The sequence below is a fragment of the Myxine glutinosa genome, chromosome 12 (assembly GCF_964187855.1).
Source record: "Myxine glutinosa chromosome 12, kmMyxGlut1.1, whole genome shotgun sequence".
Taxonomy (NCBI): domain Eukaryota; kingdom Metazoa; phylum Chordata; class Myxini; order Myxiniformes; family Myxinidae; genus Myxine; species Myxine glutinosa.
The window spans coordinates 6,829,000-6,846,511 of NC_136272.1; the positions used below are offsets into that span (position 1 = coordinate 6,829,000).

A 17,512-nucleotide genomic window follows, 5' to 3' on the forward strand; every position below is an offset into this window, starting at 1 on the left:
AAGCGAAATGTCCGTTTGCTTGTTTTTGAACCTACTCCTCTGAGCTCCTAAGGTTAATCGGCACGAAACTTTATAGGATAACATATTTTACCACCCTGCACACAAGTAGGGGTTTTAAAACAGTTATTTTCTCACAATTCATGACTTAAAACCATCCGAGCCGCCACCTGTCACCATGATCTTTGAGGGTCGATCCACATATACAAATTTTATAAAAAGCCCAATTTTTATCTTAAACACAGATATCGATATAATTAGTTTGATGAGCTCCAATCATCAAATATGTTATCATATGTGAGAAACAACTCAAAATTAAGACGTTACCATGATTGGTAAGTTCGGCAAAGAAGGAGTCATGTGACCTCTCAAATGCGCTAATTATTCAAAAACCGAACACAACCTATACAAAGATTTAAAGGTAATTTTACTGCTCATTAACAACATCATTCTCAAGTGTGAAAAATAGTTTGTAGAAAAAAGGACCCACATGACGCCAACTACAAACCGCCACTTGACAACGAGTGAACCTCCAATGATTACCTCATCCTCACATCAAGCTGAGTTGTTGTTTTGCTCTTTGTTTAGGATCAAACTGCTTTGAGCTCCCAAGGTTAATCACAATGAAACTTTATACCGTCAGATATTTAACCACGATATACCTGAAAATTGCTTTTATACTATGACGGAGATGAGGACATCATTTGGCCCGTTATTGTCATGTTGCACTCCCGAGTTAATTTATTTATGAACCTGAGGTATTTTCTTTACTATACCTCCACTCCTTTACACACTTTAGACCCTTTCCACCCTTTAGACCCTTTCCACCCATTAGACCCTTTCCACCTCTTAGACCTATTACACCACCTTAGATCCCTTTGACCCTTTAGACCCCTTGACCCTTTACACCGCTTAGACCCCTTTGACCTTAGACCCCTTTGACCGTTTCCACCCCTTATACCCCTTTGACCTTTTACACCACCTTAGATCCCTTTGACCCTTTACACTGCTTAGACCCTTTACACCCCTGAGGACATCTTTAGACCCCTTAGACCCTCTACAACCCTTAGACCTCTTCAGACCCTTGACACCCCTTAGACGCTTTAAACCCCTTAGACCCTTTACACCCCTTAGACTCCGTTCGACCCTTTACACCCATTTAGACCCTTTACACCCCTATGACCATTTACACCCCTTTAAACCCCATACACTCCTTAGACCCTTTACACCCCTTTTGACCATTTACAGCCCTTAGACCCTTTACACCCCTTAGACCCCTTTCGACCATTTACACCCCTTTAACCCCCTTGGACCTTTTACACCCCTCAGACCTTTACACCCTTTAGACCCTTTCATACCCATTTCAACCCTTTTGAGACATATACACCTTTTGACACTTTTCAGACCCATTGACTTTTTAAGACACTTTGGCCAATTTAAGACCATTTAGACACTTTTGACCCTTTTGCTCTTTCGCCCGTCCTTAGACACCAAAAACAAAAAGTTGAAGACAAAAACGGAGCTCTGTCTACTGTAGCGCCATGGCTTGAAAAAGCAGCCTGAATAGCGTTCACCAAGTGGTGGTTGATCATATTCAAAAAGGGTGTTATAACAAACCCAAACTTCCCTGGCCTTGTGACTAATTAATTAAGTACACAGGTATTTCTGACTTCATTTGTAGAGCCCTTGCCAAACGACTTAAGCACTCCAACAAGCACTCCAACTAAATGGGTGATAAGGAACGGCTGACTTGGCACGTGATAGCAAGCTGATTGCTTCTGGTTGAAATGGCCGAGGAATTAAAAAAATAGATCGCAGGTACAGTGGAGTGACACCCTAGCCCAGTATCCCATGGAAGTATGAAGTAAGTTAAAATTATTATTAAGTTAGATAAAAAAAACTAACCCCAGAAGAAGAATCACAGCCTCACTTAAATAAATGAATATATCCACTTAGTTATAAAATCGCTAGATATGGTAAATTTTGTCAGATTTCACTCCAGATTTGGACATTTATTTAGTATACAGGATCCAAACCTCATATTCGAATCCAGATTGTGATATGCTTCAATTATGTAATGATGATCAATCGTATTTCCAGGGCAAGGCACGTTTGAGTAGGCCAAAACAAAATGGCGGCTTAAGAACCCAGTGAGGTGCAGTGGGCTGACCAAGACGGTGGGCCGCCCTATTGGTAAGGCTTTTAAGGGTTTTTTCTTATGAGCACCTCGTTAATAATCTTCAAAAAGGGTGTTATAACACACCCAAACACCCACTTTTCATCATTGCAATCTGTTGGAGGTCCAGGTGAATGCATGCAAAGTTTGGGGTCAGTAGGTTTCATGGTTTTGGAGTTATGGAAGAGACAGACAGATGGACGGACACAGCCTTTTATTACTGTATATATATATATAAATATATAACATATGTATTTATTTTTAAAAGATTACCTGCTTGAACTGTTTCTTTGATTCTTTACAAGCGGTTTCCACTGTAAATCTTTTACTAAAGATATTGCACAACTTGGCACCAAATCCATTTCTTCCACCTGCAAAACACGTCAATGCAAACATTCTCAAGTTAACTTGGCTCCAAATCCATTTCTTCCTCCTGCAATACGTGTCAATGCAAACATGCATATGTTATTAGGTATATCATGGTGAGAAATGCGAGAATGATTCAAATGCAAAATTCACACCTTTATGCAAAATAGTCCAAGAACAGTCACGACAAAGTATGACACAGCTCAATAAAAAAAGGTCATTCAAATTGAGCATTTGGAGCTCTGATGTGCATCGTATGTGCTACAAAGCCATCTTGGAATCATGAAAATCCAGGGATAGCTCGTCATTTAACTCAATGTCCAGGTACATTTTAAAAAGATGCCACATGGAGCGTTCAGCATAAGGCTACAAGATTAATCCTGGAGCTAGCTAGACCCAGCTATGAGGAGCGATTGAAGGCTCGGGACATATAAATTGGCTTGGGACAGAGATGACGATAGTAAGGACATGAAGGGGGGATGGGTGATAAAGGATGGTGGCGGGAGGCTAGAGACAGAGAGGGGCAGTACTGAAGGAGGGATATTTCTCTTTGAACTCTTGACCTGGGGAGGAAGCAACAGAGAGCTGGAGCTACCGTATTATGTGGAGGGGAAAGTGGAGTTGGTGGAGATCATGGAAGAGGAGCTGCAGACAGCATTGAATAGGAATGAAGAAGGGAAGAGTGCCAGGCATTGACCAGGTGTGTGCTGAGATGATAATTGCAGCGAAAGAAGTCGGCGTCAGGTGGAAGAACAGGCTGTCGAATGTATGTTTGAGAGTTGCTTCAATTCCGGAGGACTAGAGGACATGGTTCATTGGGCCGATTTTGAATGGGAAAGGGGGATGTTCATCAAGATCTGGGAAAGTACAAGGTCATGTTATGTCATGAAGGTGCTGGAGAGGATTCTGAATGAGTGGATAAGGAAGAGTGTGGAGATCAGAGAAGAGCAACAGGGTTTAGAAAGGATATGGGGATGACAGATGGGATGTTCACCCTGAGACAGCTGGTGGAGAAGAGATTGGAGGTGCAAGGTCAAATGGCATTGTAATTTGTGGACCAGGAGAAGGCCGACAACGCTGTTCCGAGAGAGATGGTAATGGCGACACTGAGATGAATGAAGAGTGCCGGAAGCAGAGGTTAGGTTGGTGGAAGGGATGTACAAGGGAATGAAGGGAAGAGTTTAGGTTGGTCCTGGGATGTTAGAGGAGTTCAGTGTGAACATCGGCGTGAGGCAGGGAAACTCTCTCGGCCCACTCCTGTTTATCATGGTGATGGAGCTGGTAAGCAGGAAGGTAAACATGAGGGGTATTCTGTGGACGATGCTGTAAGCAGACGATCAGGCTGTTGTAGTGGAGAGTAGGCGGGAGATGCAGGAAGTACTGGGGGAGTGGAAGAAGGCATTTGAGAAGCATGGGCTGAAAATGAGCATGGAGAAGATGGAGGTGATGTGGGTTGGGAAGCAGAGAAACGAAATGAATATCAGGTTAGAGGGGAGGGAGATCAGACAGGGAAATAGGTTGGAGTATCTGAGGGGAACAGTGACTGGAAGGGGGGGAGGGGAGGGAGGGGATGGTAAGTCAGAGGCAGAGGTGTGGAGAAGGATTCATGTGTGTGTAAATGCATGGAAGAGGGTGGAGGGAGTAATGGTAGACATAAAGGTAACAAGGAGATTTAAAGTAAACGTTCTGATGCAGTGTGTAATACAAGCCTACCTTTACGGTCTGGAGACAGTGGCACTGACAGAGAGACAACAACAAAGAATGCAGGTTTGCGAGAACAACTGGGTCAGGAGGATTGTGGGAGTGAAGAGAGTGGATAGAAGGAGGTGGAATGAACTGAGGGAGGAGTTTGGTGTACAGATGAGCTTGACGGGGATGAAGGAAGCGAGAATGGGAAAGAGAGCACATAGTTTGATGGAACACGGAAGGAGGAAAAGAGGTAGACGGCAGTTGAGATGGAAGGAATGTGTGAGGAGGGATATCAGTATGGTGGGGGTGGTTAAAGAGCGGAAAGATTTGCCTGAAGACAGAGGGAAGTGGAGGAGTATTGTGGCATGGCAGAAGCATGGTACCATTGGACTTCACCCCTTATAAAGGGAAGAGGAGGAGAACAACAACAAAGAACAATGAGACAGCACTCAGTAGAGAGCATACCTAATACCTATGCAAGCTGAACAGTTAACGTTTTGTATCCACTAATAGGCCAGATCTGGATTCAGACCTCAACCAAAATCGAATCAGGTTGTTCTTGTCACGTAACCAACGCATCCACCTAGTTTTGTCATAAGTAGTCCACAACTTTTTGAAATATCATGTTATTTATCGTTTTTAACCCAATCACTCAATGGGGAAGAATCACTTAAAATTTTTAAATAACTCTCGTATCCGGATTCGGATCTTCACCAAAATCGAATCGATTCGTTCTTGTCACGCACCAAACCTGTCCACCAAGTTTCGTCCGATTCCATCCACAACGTTTTGAGATATCCTGTTCACAGACAGACAAACAAACAACCAGACAAATAGACAGGGGTGAAAACATAACCTCCATCCACCTTCAGCTTGGCCCCCTGTGGTTATGTCATGTGCCATATGATGAAATATCATATCACCCACCCACGAGTATACCCCGCAGTTGGACTTTTTGGAATTAATTTCACGTGTAGCCTGTGGGTTATTCGCCTGAAAATACGGAAATAAAAATAAACATAGGGGCAATACCCCTGGCTATTTATTACAGAGGGGCAACACCTGGTAGAATAAACAGTATACTGCACTAACTAAAGGTATTTTAAACCAATTTCAATGCTTGCTAGAAGACAGGGCAGCATGTAGAATCATACTAACATAATCATAATACTTTAAACAAACAAACAAACATAAAAATACATATGTTCGGGCAACCCCCCCGCCCCCCGCCCTCCCCACCACTCCCACCCCGTGTACCTCCTCAGAGCCCAATTTTTCCAATGCCTTGAACAAACATTGGTACATCACGGAGGATGAAGGTTGTGGTGACGTTTCATCAAAATTGTGTGTGTAGGTTCTGAGAAAAAAGCAAATACCTATTTTGGGGGGCAACCCCCCCATAGATCCCCAAAGGGGCAGATTTTTTTTAATGTCATGAACAAACTTTGGTACAGCACGGGTGGTGAAGTTTCATTGAAATTGTGTGTGTAGTTTCAGAGAAGAAAGCAAATATCTATTTGGGGGGTCAAACCTGGACCCACTTTGACCCCCTGTATACCCTAAAATGGGCAGATTGTAGTGGTTACCTTATGCACATGTCGCGGTTACCTTATTCACTTATCCGCATGTGACGGTTACCATTACAATGGGTTTGTTCTAACCCACGCACACGGACGTTTGGTTGTGTCGTCGTGACGCACGCGCGGCTGTTGGAGCCACGCCCTCCGAAGTGGGTGCTTGTTTTATATAAGCCGTTACGACTTCCGTTCGCGAGCAGTTGCTGGAGATTTCTGTACAATAAACTACCTTTTGTACCCAACGAAATGGCCTCTTCTTATCGTCTTCGGCAACCGCTAAACTGGTGACCCCGTTGCCCCCGAACGTATTTGGGGGCCGAATGAACACGGCAGGATTGCGACCGCAATTTCTTCCACACTGGAGGGGCGAACCAGCTCCGGGACCCTCCGAAGGATGCCGTTACGGGGCGCTGGCGGCACGGCTACTTCGTCGCCTTTGCGCACACAGGCCGAGTACTGCTACTTCGTCGCCTCCGTGCACACAGGCCGAGTACTGCTGCTCGCCACTCCTACTACTGCTCCTACGGCGGATCCCGAGGCTGATGCTGCTGCTCGCCACTCCCGCAATTCCTACTGCTGCACCTACAACTGCTACCGCTGCTCAGCACCCGCGGCCCGGCTCTGTTCCACCTGCGGCCCAGCTCTGTTCCACCCGTGGCCCGGCTCTGTTCCACCCGCGGCCCGGCTCGGTTCCACCCGCGGCCCGGCTCTGTTCCACCCGCGAACTACGTACACGCCCGTAGCGTGCCTTCTGGGGGGGCGCATGTAGTGGTTACCTTATGCACATGTCGCGGTTACCTTATTCACTTATCCGCATGTGACGGTTACCATTACGATGGGTTTGTTCTAACCCACGCACACGGACGTTTCGTTGTGTCGTCGTGACGCACGCGCGGCTGTTGGAGCCACGCCCTCCGAAGTGGGTGCTTGTTTTATATAAGCCATTACGACTTCCGTTCGCGAGCAGTTGCTGGAGATTTCTGTACAATAAACTACCTTTTGTACCCAACGAAATGGCCTCTTCTTATCGTCTTCGGCAACCGCTAAAAGATTATTTTAATGCCGTGAACAAGCTTCGGTTGGGTTTGGACGAAGGTTGGAAAGGGTGGAAATGCGAATGGTTCGGTGGATGTGCGGAGTATCGTTGAGAGAGAGGAAGACAAATGATGAATTGTAAAAGATGATGGGAATAGAGCCTGTGATGGATGCTGTGAAGAGGAACAGGTTGAGATGGTTTGGTCATGTGTTGAGGAAGGATGAAAGTAGCTGGTTGAGAAGAGTGATGGAAATGAATGTAAAAGGAAGTAGAGGACGGGGAAGACCGAGAAAGACTTGGCTAAAGATGGTCGAAGAAGAAATGCGGGCAAGGGGGTTAACAAGGGGAGATGCAGAAAATAGGGCAAAATGGAGAAGATTGTCATGGGGACCGCAAGGCTAACCCCCGCTCTAGCAGGGAAAATGGCCTTAAAATGCATGTTGTTGTTGTTGTTGAACAAGCTTTGGTACATCACGGGTGGTGAAGGTTGTGCTAAAGTTTCATCGAAATTGTGTGTGTAGTTTCACAGTAAAAAGCAAATTACTATTTTGGGGGGGGGGGGGGTCAAACCTAGATCCTGGAGAGTGTGTGTGTGTGTGTGTGTGTGTGTGTGTGTGTGTGTGTGTGTGTGTGTGTGTGTGTGTGTGTGTGTGTGTGTGTGTGTGAGAGAGAGAGAGAGAGTGTGTGACCATAACTCCAAAACCCTGAATCTTAGTGGCCCGAAACTTTCATGCATACTAAGAGAACTCCAAGGGAGTGCATGAATGAAAACTGGGTGTTTGGATCAATTTAAACACCCCTTTTGAAGATAATTAAAGGGGTGGTCATCATGAAAAACCAAAAACAGGCTTACCCTTGGCCAGCCAGATTTTACCCCATAGGGGTCTTTAGCCACTATTTTGTTTCGGCCTGCTCCAAAACGCCTTGCCTTGGAACAGCCCGAAATGGTTTTTGTACGATAAGGCGCTCATCATGGAATGCCTGATCTTCATACCTACGGACCACTAATCGATCGCTTGCCAGTCCAGCCATTCCATATAAACTGTTTCGTTTGAATGCTTAAGCCACTTGGCGAGCGCTCTAAAAGCTGCTTGGTAAGGGAACTCGCCGCTGTGTCACCATTCTCTTACCTTTCCATTTGCTTTGTTTGGCCTTTGCCTAAATATTTGTAACGACTTTTGTTGCTCAACTTTGAGTGCTATTAATAATAATAATAATAATTCATTTATTTTGTATAGCGCTTTTCCAGAAGCCCAAAGGCGCTTTGACAGAGTGGAAAACATAATGCATAACAATACATGAAAACAACAATTGCAAAAAGACAAGAATCAAGAAAACAAACAGCAGCGATATACGGCATATATATAAGACAAGAATCAAAAAGACAAGACAAGAATCAATAGGGAAATATTTAAAGCAAAAGGAGGGAGAAGGAGAAGAGATAGTCAGGGGTTAAATGCTGTGGGTTGAATGTTGAATGCAGCGTTGAACAGGTGGGTCTTTAGTGATGTTTTGAATGTGGTGAGTGAGGAGGAGTCTCTGATGGTGTGAGGTAGTGAGTTCCAGAGGGTGGGAGCAGCGATGGAGAAGGCCCTGTCCCCCCAGGATCTGAATTTGGTCCGGATGGAGGGGGTCAGGAGGTTGGTACCAGCAGAGCGGAGGTTGCGGGTGGGAGTGTGTCTGGAGAGGAGGTCAGCCAGGTAGGATGGGGCCAGGTTATGGAGGGCTTTGTATGTCAAGAGGAGGATTTTGTACTGGATTCTCTGGGGGATGGGGAGCCAGTGAAGCTTGTAAAGGACGGGGGTGATGTGGTCACGGGTCCGGGAATGAGTGAGTAGACGGGCAGCGGAGTTCTGAATGTATTGGAGTTTATTGGTGATTTTTGAGGGTGAACCATAGAGGAGGCTATTGCAGTAGTCCAGACGGGAGGTGATGAAGGCGTGGATGAGGGTTTCTGCAGCCGTGGAGGAGAGGGATGAGCGGAGACGGGCAATGTTTTTCAGGTGAAAGAAGGCTGACTTTGTGATCTGTTTAGTGTATTTGTCGAAGGAAAGGGTTTGGTCAAAGATGACGCCAAGATTCCGGATGTGAGGGGAGGTGGATACTGGGATACCGTCGATGTTGAGGGCAAAGTTATGGGTGGATTTTGTGAGCGTTTTTGGGCCAATGATGATTATTTCAGATTTATCACAGTTAAGCTTGAGGAAGTTGATTTGAAGCCAGGATTTTATTTCAGTGATGCAGTTTGTCAGGATAGAGTGGGTGTCGGTGGAGACGGACTTGGTGGAGATGAAAAGCTGGATGTCATCGGCGAAGCAGTGGAATTGGAGACCATGACGGCGGATTAAGTGACCGAGCGGGGACAGGTAAAGGATGAAGAGGAGGGGGCCAAGAACTGAACCTTGGGGGACACCTTGGGGGAGGGGAGCAGTGGGGGATTTGCAGTTATTGATGGAGATGAACTGGCATCTGTCAGAGAGGTATGATTTAATCCAAGAGAGGGCAGTGCCGGTGACGTTAAAGGTGGATTCAAGTCGGGTGAGGAGGATAGTGTGATCGATGGTGTCAAAGGCAGCGCTGAGGTCGAGGAGGACGAGAATGTTGAGGTTGCCAGCGTCAGAGGAGAGGAGAAGGTCGTTGGTGATTTTGAGGAGAGCAGTTTCAGTACTGTGGTTGGAGCGGAATCCGGATTGGAATGTTTCATACAAGTTATTGGCAGAGAGATGATGTTTGAGTTGAGTGGCTACAGCGCGTTCCAAAACTTTTGACAGAAAGGGTAGGTTGGAGATGGGTCTGAAGTTGTTTAGGGTGTCAGGGTTTAGACCAGGTTTTTTTAGAATGGGGGTAACAGCAGCAATTTTGAGGGAAGGTGGGACGATGCCTGTAGACAGGGAGGAGTTTATTGTTGCAATGATAAGTGGAGAGAGAGCAGGGAGGGAGGCTTTGACAAAGCTGGAGGGGATGGGGTCAAGAGTGCAGGTGGCAGTTTTCATTCCTATGAGGAGTTCAGAGAGGTCAGTAGGAGAGATTGGGGAGAACCGAGACAGGGGATGGCAGGACAAGGGGGGGCAGGTGGTTGGAGGGGGAGCGGGTGCGGCGGTGGTCAAGCTGTTGTAGATGTTGTCAATTTTGCGTTGGAAGAAAGAGAGGAAGGAGATGCAGTTGTCTACTGTGAATGACTGGGTGGTGGTGTTCAGGGGGCGGAGGAGTTTGTTTATTGTCGAGAAGAGTGCTTTTGGGTTTCCGGAGCCAGAGTGGATAATTTGAGAGTAGTAGGCAGAGCGGGCGCGGGAGAGGGCATCTTTGTAGTGTTGTATGTGGTCCTTGTAGGCTTGGGAGTGAACTGTGAGACCCGTTTTATTGCGGAGTCTTTCAAGTTGGCGAGCACGAGTTTTCATCAGGTGGAGTTCAGGGGTAAACCAGGGAGCAGAATGGGTGAAAGAAACTGTTTTGGTTTTTACAGGCGCAAGCTGGTCAAGGCAGGAGGAGAGAGTGTGGTTGTAGTAGTCAGTGAGGTCGGAAGGGGTGTGGAGGTCAATGAAGGGAGAAGTGGACATTTTTTCAGAGAGGGTGGATGAGAATGAGGTAGGTGAAAGAGCGTTTAGCTTACGGAAGTTGATTGTGCGATAATGCCTTGGTGTTGGGGCGGGGATGTTGATGGTCAGAGTGATGGCTAAGTGGTCAGAGAGGGTGAGGTCGGAGCCATAGAGATGGTGCAAATTTAATCCAGTGGAGCAGACAAGGTCCAAAATGTGACCACGGATATGGGTAGGAAAGTCGACATGTTGAGTGAGGTTAAAGCAGGTGAGTAAATCAGTGAAGTCAGTGGTTATTGTGGAGTCAGTGGAGTCCATGTGGATATTGAAATCACCAAGGAGGAGGATTGAGGGGGAGAGGGAACATAGCTGGGTCAGAAAGTAGGAGAAGTCAGACAGGAATGATGGGTGTGGTTTGGGAGGGCGGTAGACGACAGCCATGACTGACTGCGTGTGACCAGAGAGTTTTAAAGCCAGGTGTTCAAATGATGGAGCAGATGAGATGGAGATGAGGTTGGTCTTGATGTCTTGACGGTGGATAACGGCAATTCCACCACCTCGGCCCTCCGAGCGTGGTTTATTGACGTAGGAATATCCATTGGGTGTGGTGAGGTTGAGTGTGTAGTAGTCCAGAGGTTGTTGCCAGGTTTCGGTGAGACAGAGAAAGTCCAGTTTGTTATCCAGGATGTATTCGTTCAGGATGAGGCATTTATTGTTGAGGGACCGGGTGTTGAACAGGGTGAGCTTGATGTTGTTTTGAACAGCAGGGATGAATTCAGGTGATTTAGCCAGGGTTCGTAGGCAAGAGGTGCGATCGTGTGGGTTGCTGTGACCAGGTGCGCTGGGACGAAGAGTGAGAGTGCGCTGAGCCGACCAGAGGACGGGGATGGAGTGACCTGATTGCAAATAAACAAACTTGCGACCGGAGCCACGGTGAATGTACCTGGGTCGTCGGAGGAGTCCATTTGATTTGATGGCAGAGATGCATGATGGGGTGGAGCGGGTATTGAGCAGAAGAAGCCTTGCGGCGGAGTACTTCAGAGCCATGCCAGGCAGGAGCGAAGGGACGAGTACGAGGCCAAGGTCGAGGAGGCAAAGCGGCAAACGCAGCGGCAAACGACTGCAGCCGCTAATCAAGACCACAGCGGCAAACAAGGCCACAAGGCCACCGGCAAACAAGGCCACGGCCACAATCAACGGGAGCGGGCCTTTCGAATTCCGTATTCCGTGGATGTTTGTTCTTGGATGTTTGTTCGTTGCAAGCCATGGCGATACAGTCGACAGTGGTCCTTTTTTTTCGGCGACACAGTCCTTTTTTGGGGTCGGATGGAACTGGCTGGATTAGCTATATTTAAATGTATAATTTTAATTTTTACGCAAGATCGCATTGTTTCACCTTTTTGCGCGATCTGCTTCCATTTAAGATGTTATTTCATTTCATTAGGAGCTTGGAGCGATGTTATCTTTTATATAAAAGGGAATGAGATGTTGTTTGTTTGTGACGCTACTCCATTGAGCTCCTAAAGTGAATCGCAACAAAACTTTATAGGATCACGTTTTTTACCACGATGCACCTTACTAGGGGTTTTAAACAGTCATTTTCTCACAATTCATCGACTATATAAGAGAGCCGTTGGTCTGTCTGTCTGTCTGTCTGTCTGTGTCTGTCTGTGTCGCAAATTTTCTCAGAGATGGCTGAACGGATCTTCATCAAACTTTCAGAGCTTCATCAGTGAGTGCCTGGGCGTGTTTTAGGCAAAAAATAAATATATATATTTGAAACAAAGAAAGTTTTGGTTTTTTGGGATTTTAAAAAATCGCTCAATAGTGCCGAAGTCTTTTTGATTAATGATAGTAATAGACAAGTACACATGTGCATAAATAAATACAAAACAATTACCAGACATTTGAACACAAATAATAAAACAATTCCGGAAGCGGTAGAAGTTGATGATAAGGCTTCTTCTTTTTCCTGACCGTCATCTTACTTAACTCAGAAACGTGATGAACGGCACATTCAGCAGCATGTATTCAACAAAAAGGAGAAATGATGATTTGACATTTGTGATGGATTCTGATGTGGATGTAATTGCTTTTCCATTATATTTGCCCTCATTTCAAATATGTTAATGTTCCTTTTTCGCTTGAGCAATGCCGGGTACACCAGCTATAAACGCTTTTATACTTTACTCGGGGTACAAATACAACTTTGGCTGGGGGGTAACATAGGCTATGTGGCCGCGGCCTCATTCGGGGGTTTCGGGGACCAGGAGAGGGGCGTAAATTCTCTATGTAAATGTGTACCGTGTAGCACCACCTGGTGATGATGGCAGAGGGTATTACAATTTCCTTTTTTACCTGGGCAACACTGAGGTTATGAAGCACTCTTTGCATGGGAAAACATTTCTTCCTTCCCTTCCCCCCCCCCTCCCCCAAAACGGAGGGGCCTGTAAAAGCCACCCCCCCCCCCACCCCAAAGATGTATATGTAGTATATCTTTCCCCTCACTCTCCTCCCCTCTTACTTCGACTCCCCCACTCCCTTCCTCACCCCTCCCTCTCCTGCTCCTCCACCCCCCACCCCCCTCCCTTCCAACGCCGGGAACTCCTGCTACTAACTTATAAACACACAAGCCACTACTTGTCGTGGGGAAGGGGTGACAGTCTGGAGGGAGGAGGTGGGTGTGAGGAGGCAGGGGAAGGGGTGGGAGGAGACAGAGGAAGGGGTGGGCGGCGGGAGTGGTAGAAGTGGGAGGAAGGAGGGGAAGGAATGGGGTGGGAGAAAGGAGGGAGAGGAATGGGTAGATTGGGGTCCAGAGGGAGGTGGGAGGGGAAGAGTTGGGGAGGGAGTCTGGAGGGGGGTGAATGGCAGGAGGGAGGGGAATAGATGGTATGGGAGTCCGGATGGAGGGTTGGGTGTGAGGCAGGGGAAGGGATGAGATGAGGCAGGGGAAAGTGTGGTAAAAGGGACCCGGCTACCTTTGCTTGTCAGAGAATAAGCATGAATTTTAAACTTCATGACCACATTTTATTAATTTTGATGTGATCAATGCACATTCCACACTTTACCTGTAACTTTTTTTTCTTCATCGTTGAAGTTGCTCGATGTAAGGAGCTTGCCAAAGATCAATGCCGGGACAAACATTTTCTCTACCTTGTGCTCTACTACTGGTATTCCTTTGCCGTTGTTCCAGATGCTTATTACGTTTTTCTCTCTGCGAGTGAGAAAATATAATACAAAAATGTATGCATGTCGACTGATGAGCCTGATCTCATTGACAACTTTGCAACTCCACTAACAAAGGCAATAGTTATTGAAATTGTCAATGTGTGCTTTGTGAAATCACAATGGCCAAATGAAATGACCTCCATCAAACCATTTTATTCCAAATTGCCATTCACACAAAATCAACCTTAATCAGTCCAAGTTACTCTTAGCATAACATCAACATATCAACGTGGTATCAACAGGAGAGAGAATAACTATTTTTAAAAACCTTTATTCAACTTTACGAATGACCCATTTCAACGCAGAAAGCAAAGATCTGCAAAATGACTTTGTCACATGTGGTATAGGTGTATCCTCATAGCGAACTGGTAGAATATTCTCATCTGGTCCCATGGCCCATGAGGCTCAGAACTCAGGTTCAAATCCCATTTGCAATAAATATTTACCCATTGTGTATTCACATCCCTGTGATTTACGTAAAAGTATACTTATGTCTCCCAATGTCTTTCTGCTGCATGTGATTTGCATAAAGCTCCAAGATGAGCCTTAGATTACCATAAAAAACATTTTTTTATGTACATTGTTACAGATATGGTGTGAGCGTGCCGGGCTCACGAGATACTTACTCGGTTCCGCCGCTATATCACTGACCCTGAGTCCACCAGGCACAGAAAACTCCACGGCACGACAGGGTTGTTAACCAACCGCGGACGCCAGTTAAAGCAGTTAAGTCGAGCAGGGTCCTCACGCCCTCAGTCTCGTTACCTTACTATTGGAGTTGAATACCTTAACAAGGGAACCGCACCCTCTACATCCCCCTGTCTATTTATTATGGCTGAGCGAACCGTGGAACACATGTTGGCTACCTAGCGTAGTGAATCAGTGGGACAGAACTTCCCGGCTATTGATTATGCACACACTATGTCAGACCAATGAAGGAAAAGAGACAATCAAGCAGGTCGAAAACATTTTACCAACGCATTCCAGAAGGCACATATTTACAGGTACATTATTCACAAGCACATACTTACAAGCACAATGAATTCCAGGCACATATAAAAATCAAAGACACAAAGAAAAGCAATTTCCCCAAGCACTTATGGAAGCCCCTTCTACAATCTTACTTACATTACAACACAAGACAGACTCGCCATTGCAATCATCCGAGAAAAGTATAGAGGAAGAAGAAGAAGACGAGCAGAGCGAGGCTTGGGTGCGGCCTCTTACTCATCTTGCGTGAACAGGCGGGTTCGCACTAATCCCAAATTATGTTTTTTTAACTTCATTGTTTGCACACGTGTAGGAATATGTGTAGCGAGTGCAGCGTGAGCTTAGAGGAAACGGTGTAAGGTGTGAATGAGTGCTTCACCCAGATGGGTCAAGACGCCAATCGTTGATCACTCTATTTGAAATCGCGATAGCTCTTTGTGCGTCTCAAGTAGACAAATTAATGGGTCCTTAGGGAAAGCCAGAAAAGATCACATATATCAGTGTGGAACTATAGCTGTGTAACAAGGACCTCATGGCTTCATTTTCAGGGCCTCGCCCCATGTTTGCCTCGGCCCCCCTAATAGCAGTTCGTCTCGGCCCGGCAGCTTGCTTTGGACCCAGTGTGACTTGCCCCTGAGCGAGCACAACTGATCCCAGCAAGCAAATCTCTGCACGAACAGGCAGGCAGCTTTCTCCCCAAACAGGTCCGAAGCACGCAGACAACAGCAGCAAATTGCTTGTCGCATCAGCTTGAATAACCACCATACCAGGCATGGCTCCGCAGAGACAAGGGTGGTCACCCACCCTGACCACCACGCAGCCCTTAAATTAAGCCCTGCCATAACTAAATCTGTACACAAAGAGGTTGCCCGTGATTGCTCAAAACCACAATATTCAAACCCGTGATTTTAAGGGTTTACTGTATAGCATGATATCTTTAAAAGTTATGGATGAATTCAGACTAAACTTGGTGGACAGTTTGGGCATCTGAAAAGGACGAATTGGTTGGATTTTGGTGAAGATCCGGATCATTTAATTTTTTAAGTTATTCTTCACAATTGAGAGCTAGATGGCGAAAAACGATTGACCGGTACAGCACAATATCTCAAAAAATTGTGGACCGATTATGGCAAAACTTGGTAGACGAGTTTGGTAGGTGACAAGAAGAAGCCAATTAGATTTTTTTTTTAAGGTACAGATGAAGATTCAGCCTATCGGAGGGATACAACACGTTCAGCCTGGCGGAGGTATGCGCTCGACCGAGTGCCATTCTAGTTTGTTAAGTGTTGTGTTTTCGCGTAGGATTTCGTCTCGTTTGGGCTTGTGCTTCTTTTAAAGCGTTTATTTATTTCCTAAAGTTTGCTTGCATTTCCGCCTGCCATCCTCGTGCAAACCATTCTGGCTTTATTGATAACCGCTGGGGGAATTCCATTGAAGTACTTACATACCTTAACAACCTAATTAAAAAGGCTTAAAGTTAGACTCTCTAATTCCCATTGAAACTTTGAAAACATTTGTTTGAAAACATTGAAACCCCTCCACTGCCACGACCTTTCCAGTGAGACAATTCCATGCATTAACCACTCTCTGAATGAAAAATCCCTGCTTTAAAATTGTCCTAACTCTCACATATCTACCCTCATTTACTTAGAGTGAACTTGGGTCCTCTCTCCACCCTGAACTCCCCGGGCTGAGAATGTTGTTTTCTATGCCTCCTAAAACCCTCCCAGGAACACACTGAGTCTAACGACCAGTTTTCAACTCATTCCCTCCAGCAGTTCAGGAGTGCTTAGAAGTAAAAAAAAAAACAAAAAAAAAACAGGGAAACAAACACACAGACACTTCTTGAATTATATATACTACTGTGTTCAAAAAGTATCCGACCTTTATTTTTCGTGCGTAAAAAAAAAGAAGCTAGGGAGGCGTTGATTGGTGCACGTATGTAGGCGATCCTAATGCGCACGCGTGAATTTTTTCCCACCTGCAGAAACTGTCATTCGACGGCAGACCACCGATGAGTGAGGACATGTAAGTGAGCGCCGTCGGATTTTCGTTTTTGACAAAATGACGGAAAAACTTGAACAACGCTACTGCATCAAATTTTGTGTAAAGCTTGGCGATTCCCAAGTGGAAACGATCCGCAAGATTCAACACCGTTCATTCCATTATGAAGGAGGATTTGGGCTTCAGGAGAATCTCAGCGAAGTTCGTACCAAAGCTGCTAACGATTGAGCAGAAGCAACTCCGTTTGGAGATCGCACAGGACATGCTGGAGACTGTGAACAGCGATCCCAGCTTCCTCAACACAGTGATCACTGGCGATGAGTCCTGGGTTTATGGGTACGACCCAGAAACCAAGTTGCAGTCATCACAATGGAAGCATCCAACATCCCCGAGGCCAAAAAACACAAAATTTGATGCAGTAGAGTTGTTCAAGTTTTTCCGTCATTTTGTCAAAAACGAAAATCCGACGGCGTTCACTTACATGTCCTCACTCATCGGCGGTCTGCCGTCGAATGACAGCTTCTGCAGGTGGGAAAAAATTCACGCGTGTGCATTAGGATCGCCTACATACGTGCACCAATCAATGCCTCCCTAGCTTCTTTTTTTTTACGCACGAAAAATAAAGGTCGGATACTTTTTGAACACACTACGTACTGTAGTATGCTTTTCTGCCAAAAGTTTCCACAAATATTTCAATTCCACAGCTGAAAGGCTTGCCTGCTTCTTCTCTCAGGTCCTTGCAACTTGTGCAAAATACAGGAGTTAGGCTTGTGTTTCAGGCTTGGAAATTCTACAATCATATCACTCCAATCACTGAGGCACTTTACTGGCCTCATGATTTATCAATGTATAGACTTTATAATTATGTTTATAACGTTAAAAGCTGTATATTTAAATGGTTACTGTCTATATA

General features: G+C 45.8%; 1 protein-coding gene across 1 annotated transcript in view; it reads right to left on the reverse strand.

The window, feature by feature from the left end:
- Positions 1-17,512, reverse strand: part of LOC137415052 (DNA topoisomerase 2-beta) — a 287,321-nt gene that overhangs the window by 158,726 nt on the left and 111,083 nt on the right. The window contains exons 6-7 of the mRNA XM_068100610.2: positions 13,446-13,591; positions 2,447-2,544 (exon numbers count right to left, since the gene is read on the reverse strand). Of these exons, the coding sequence (XP_067956711.2) occupies positions 2,447-2,544; positions 13,446-13,591 (244 nt within the window). The remainder of the gene's footprint in view (positions 1-2,446; positions 2,545-13,445; positions 13,592-17,512) is intronic.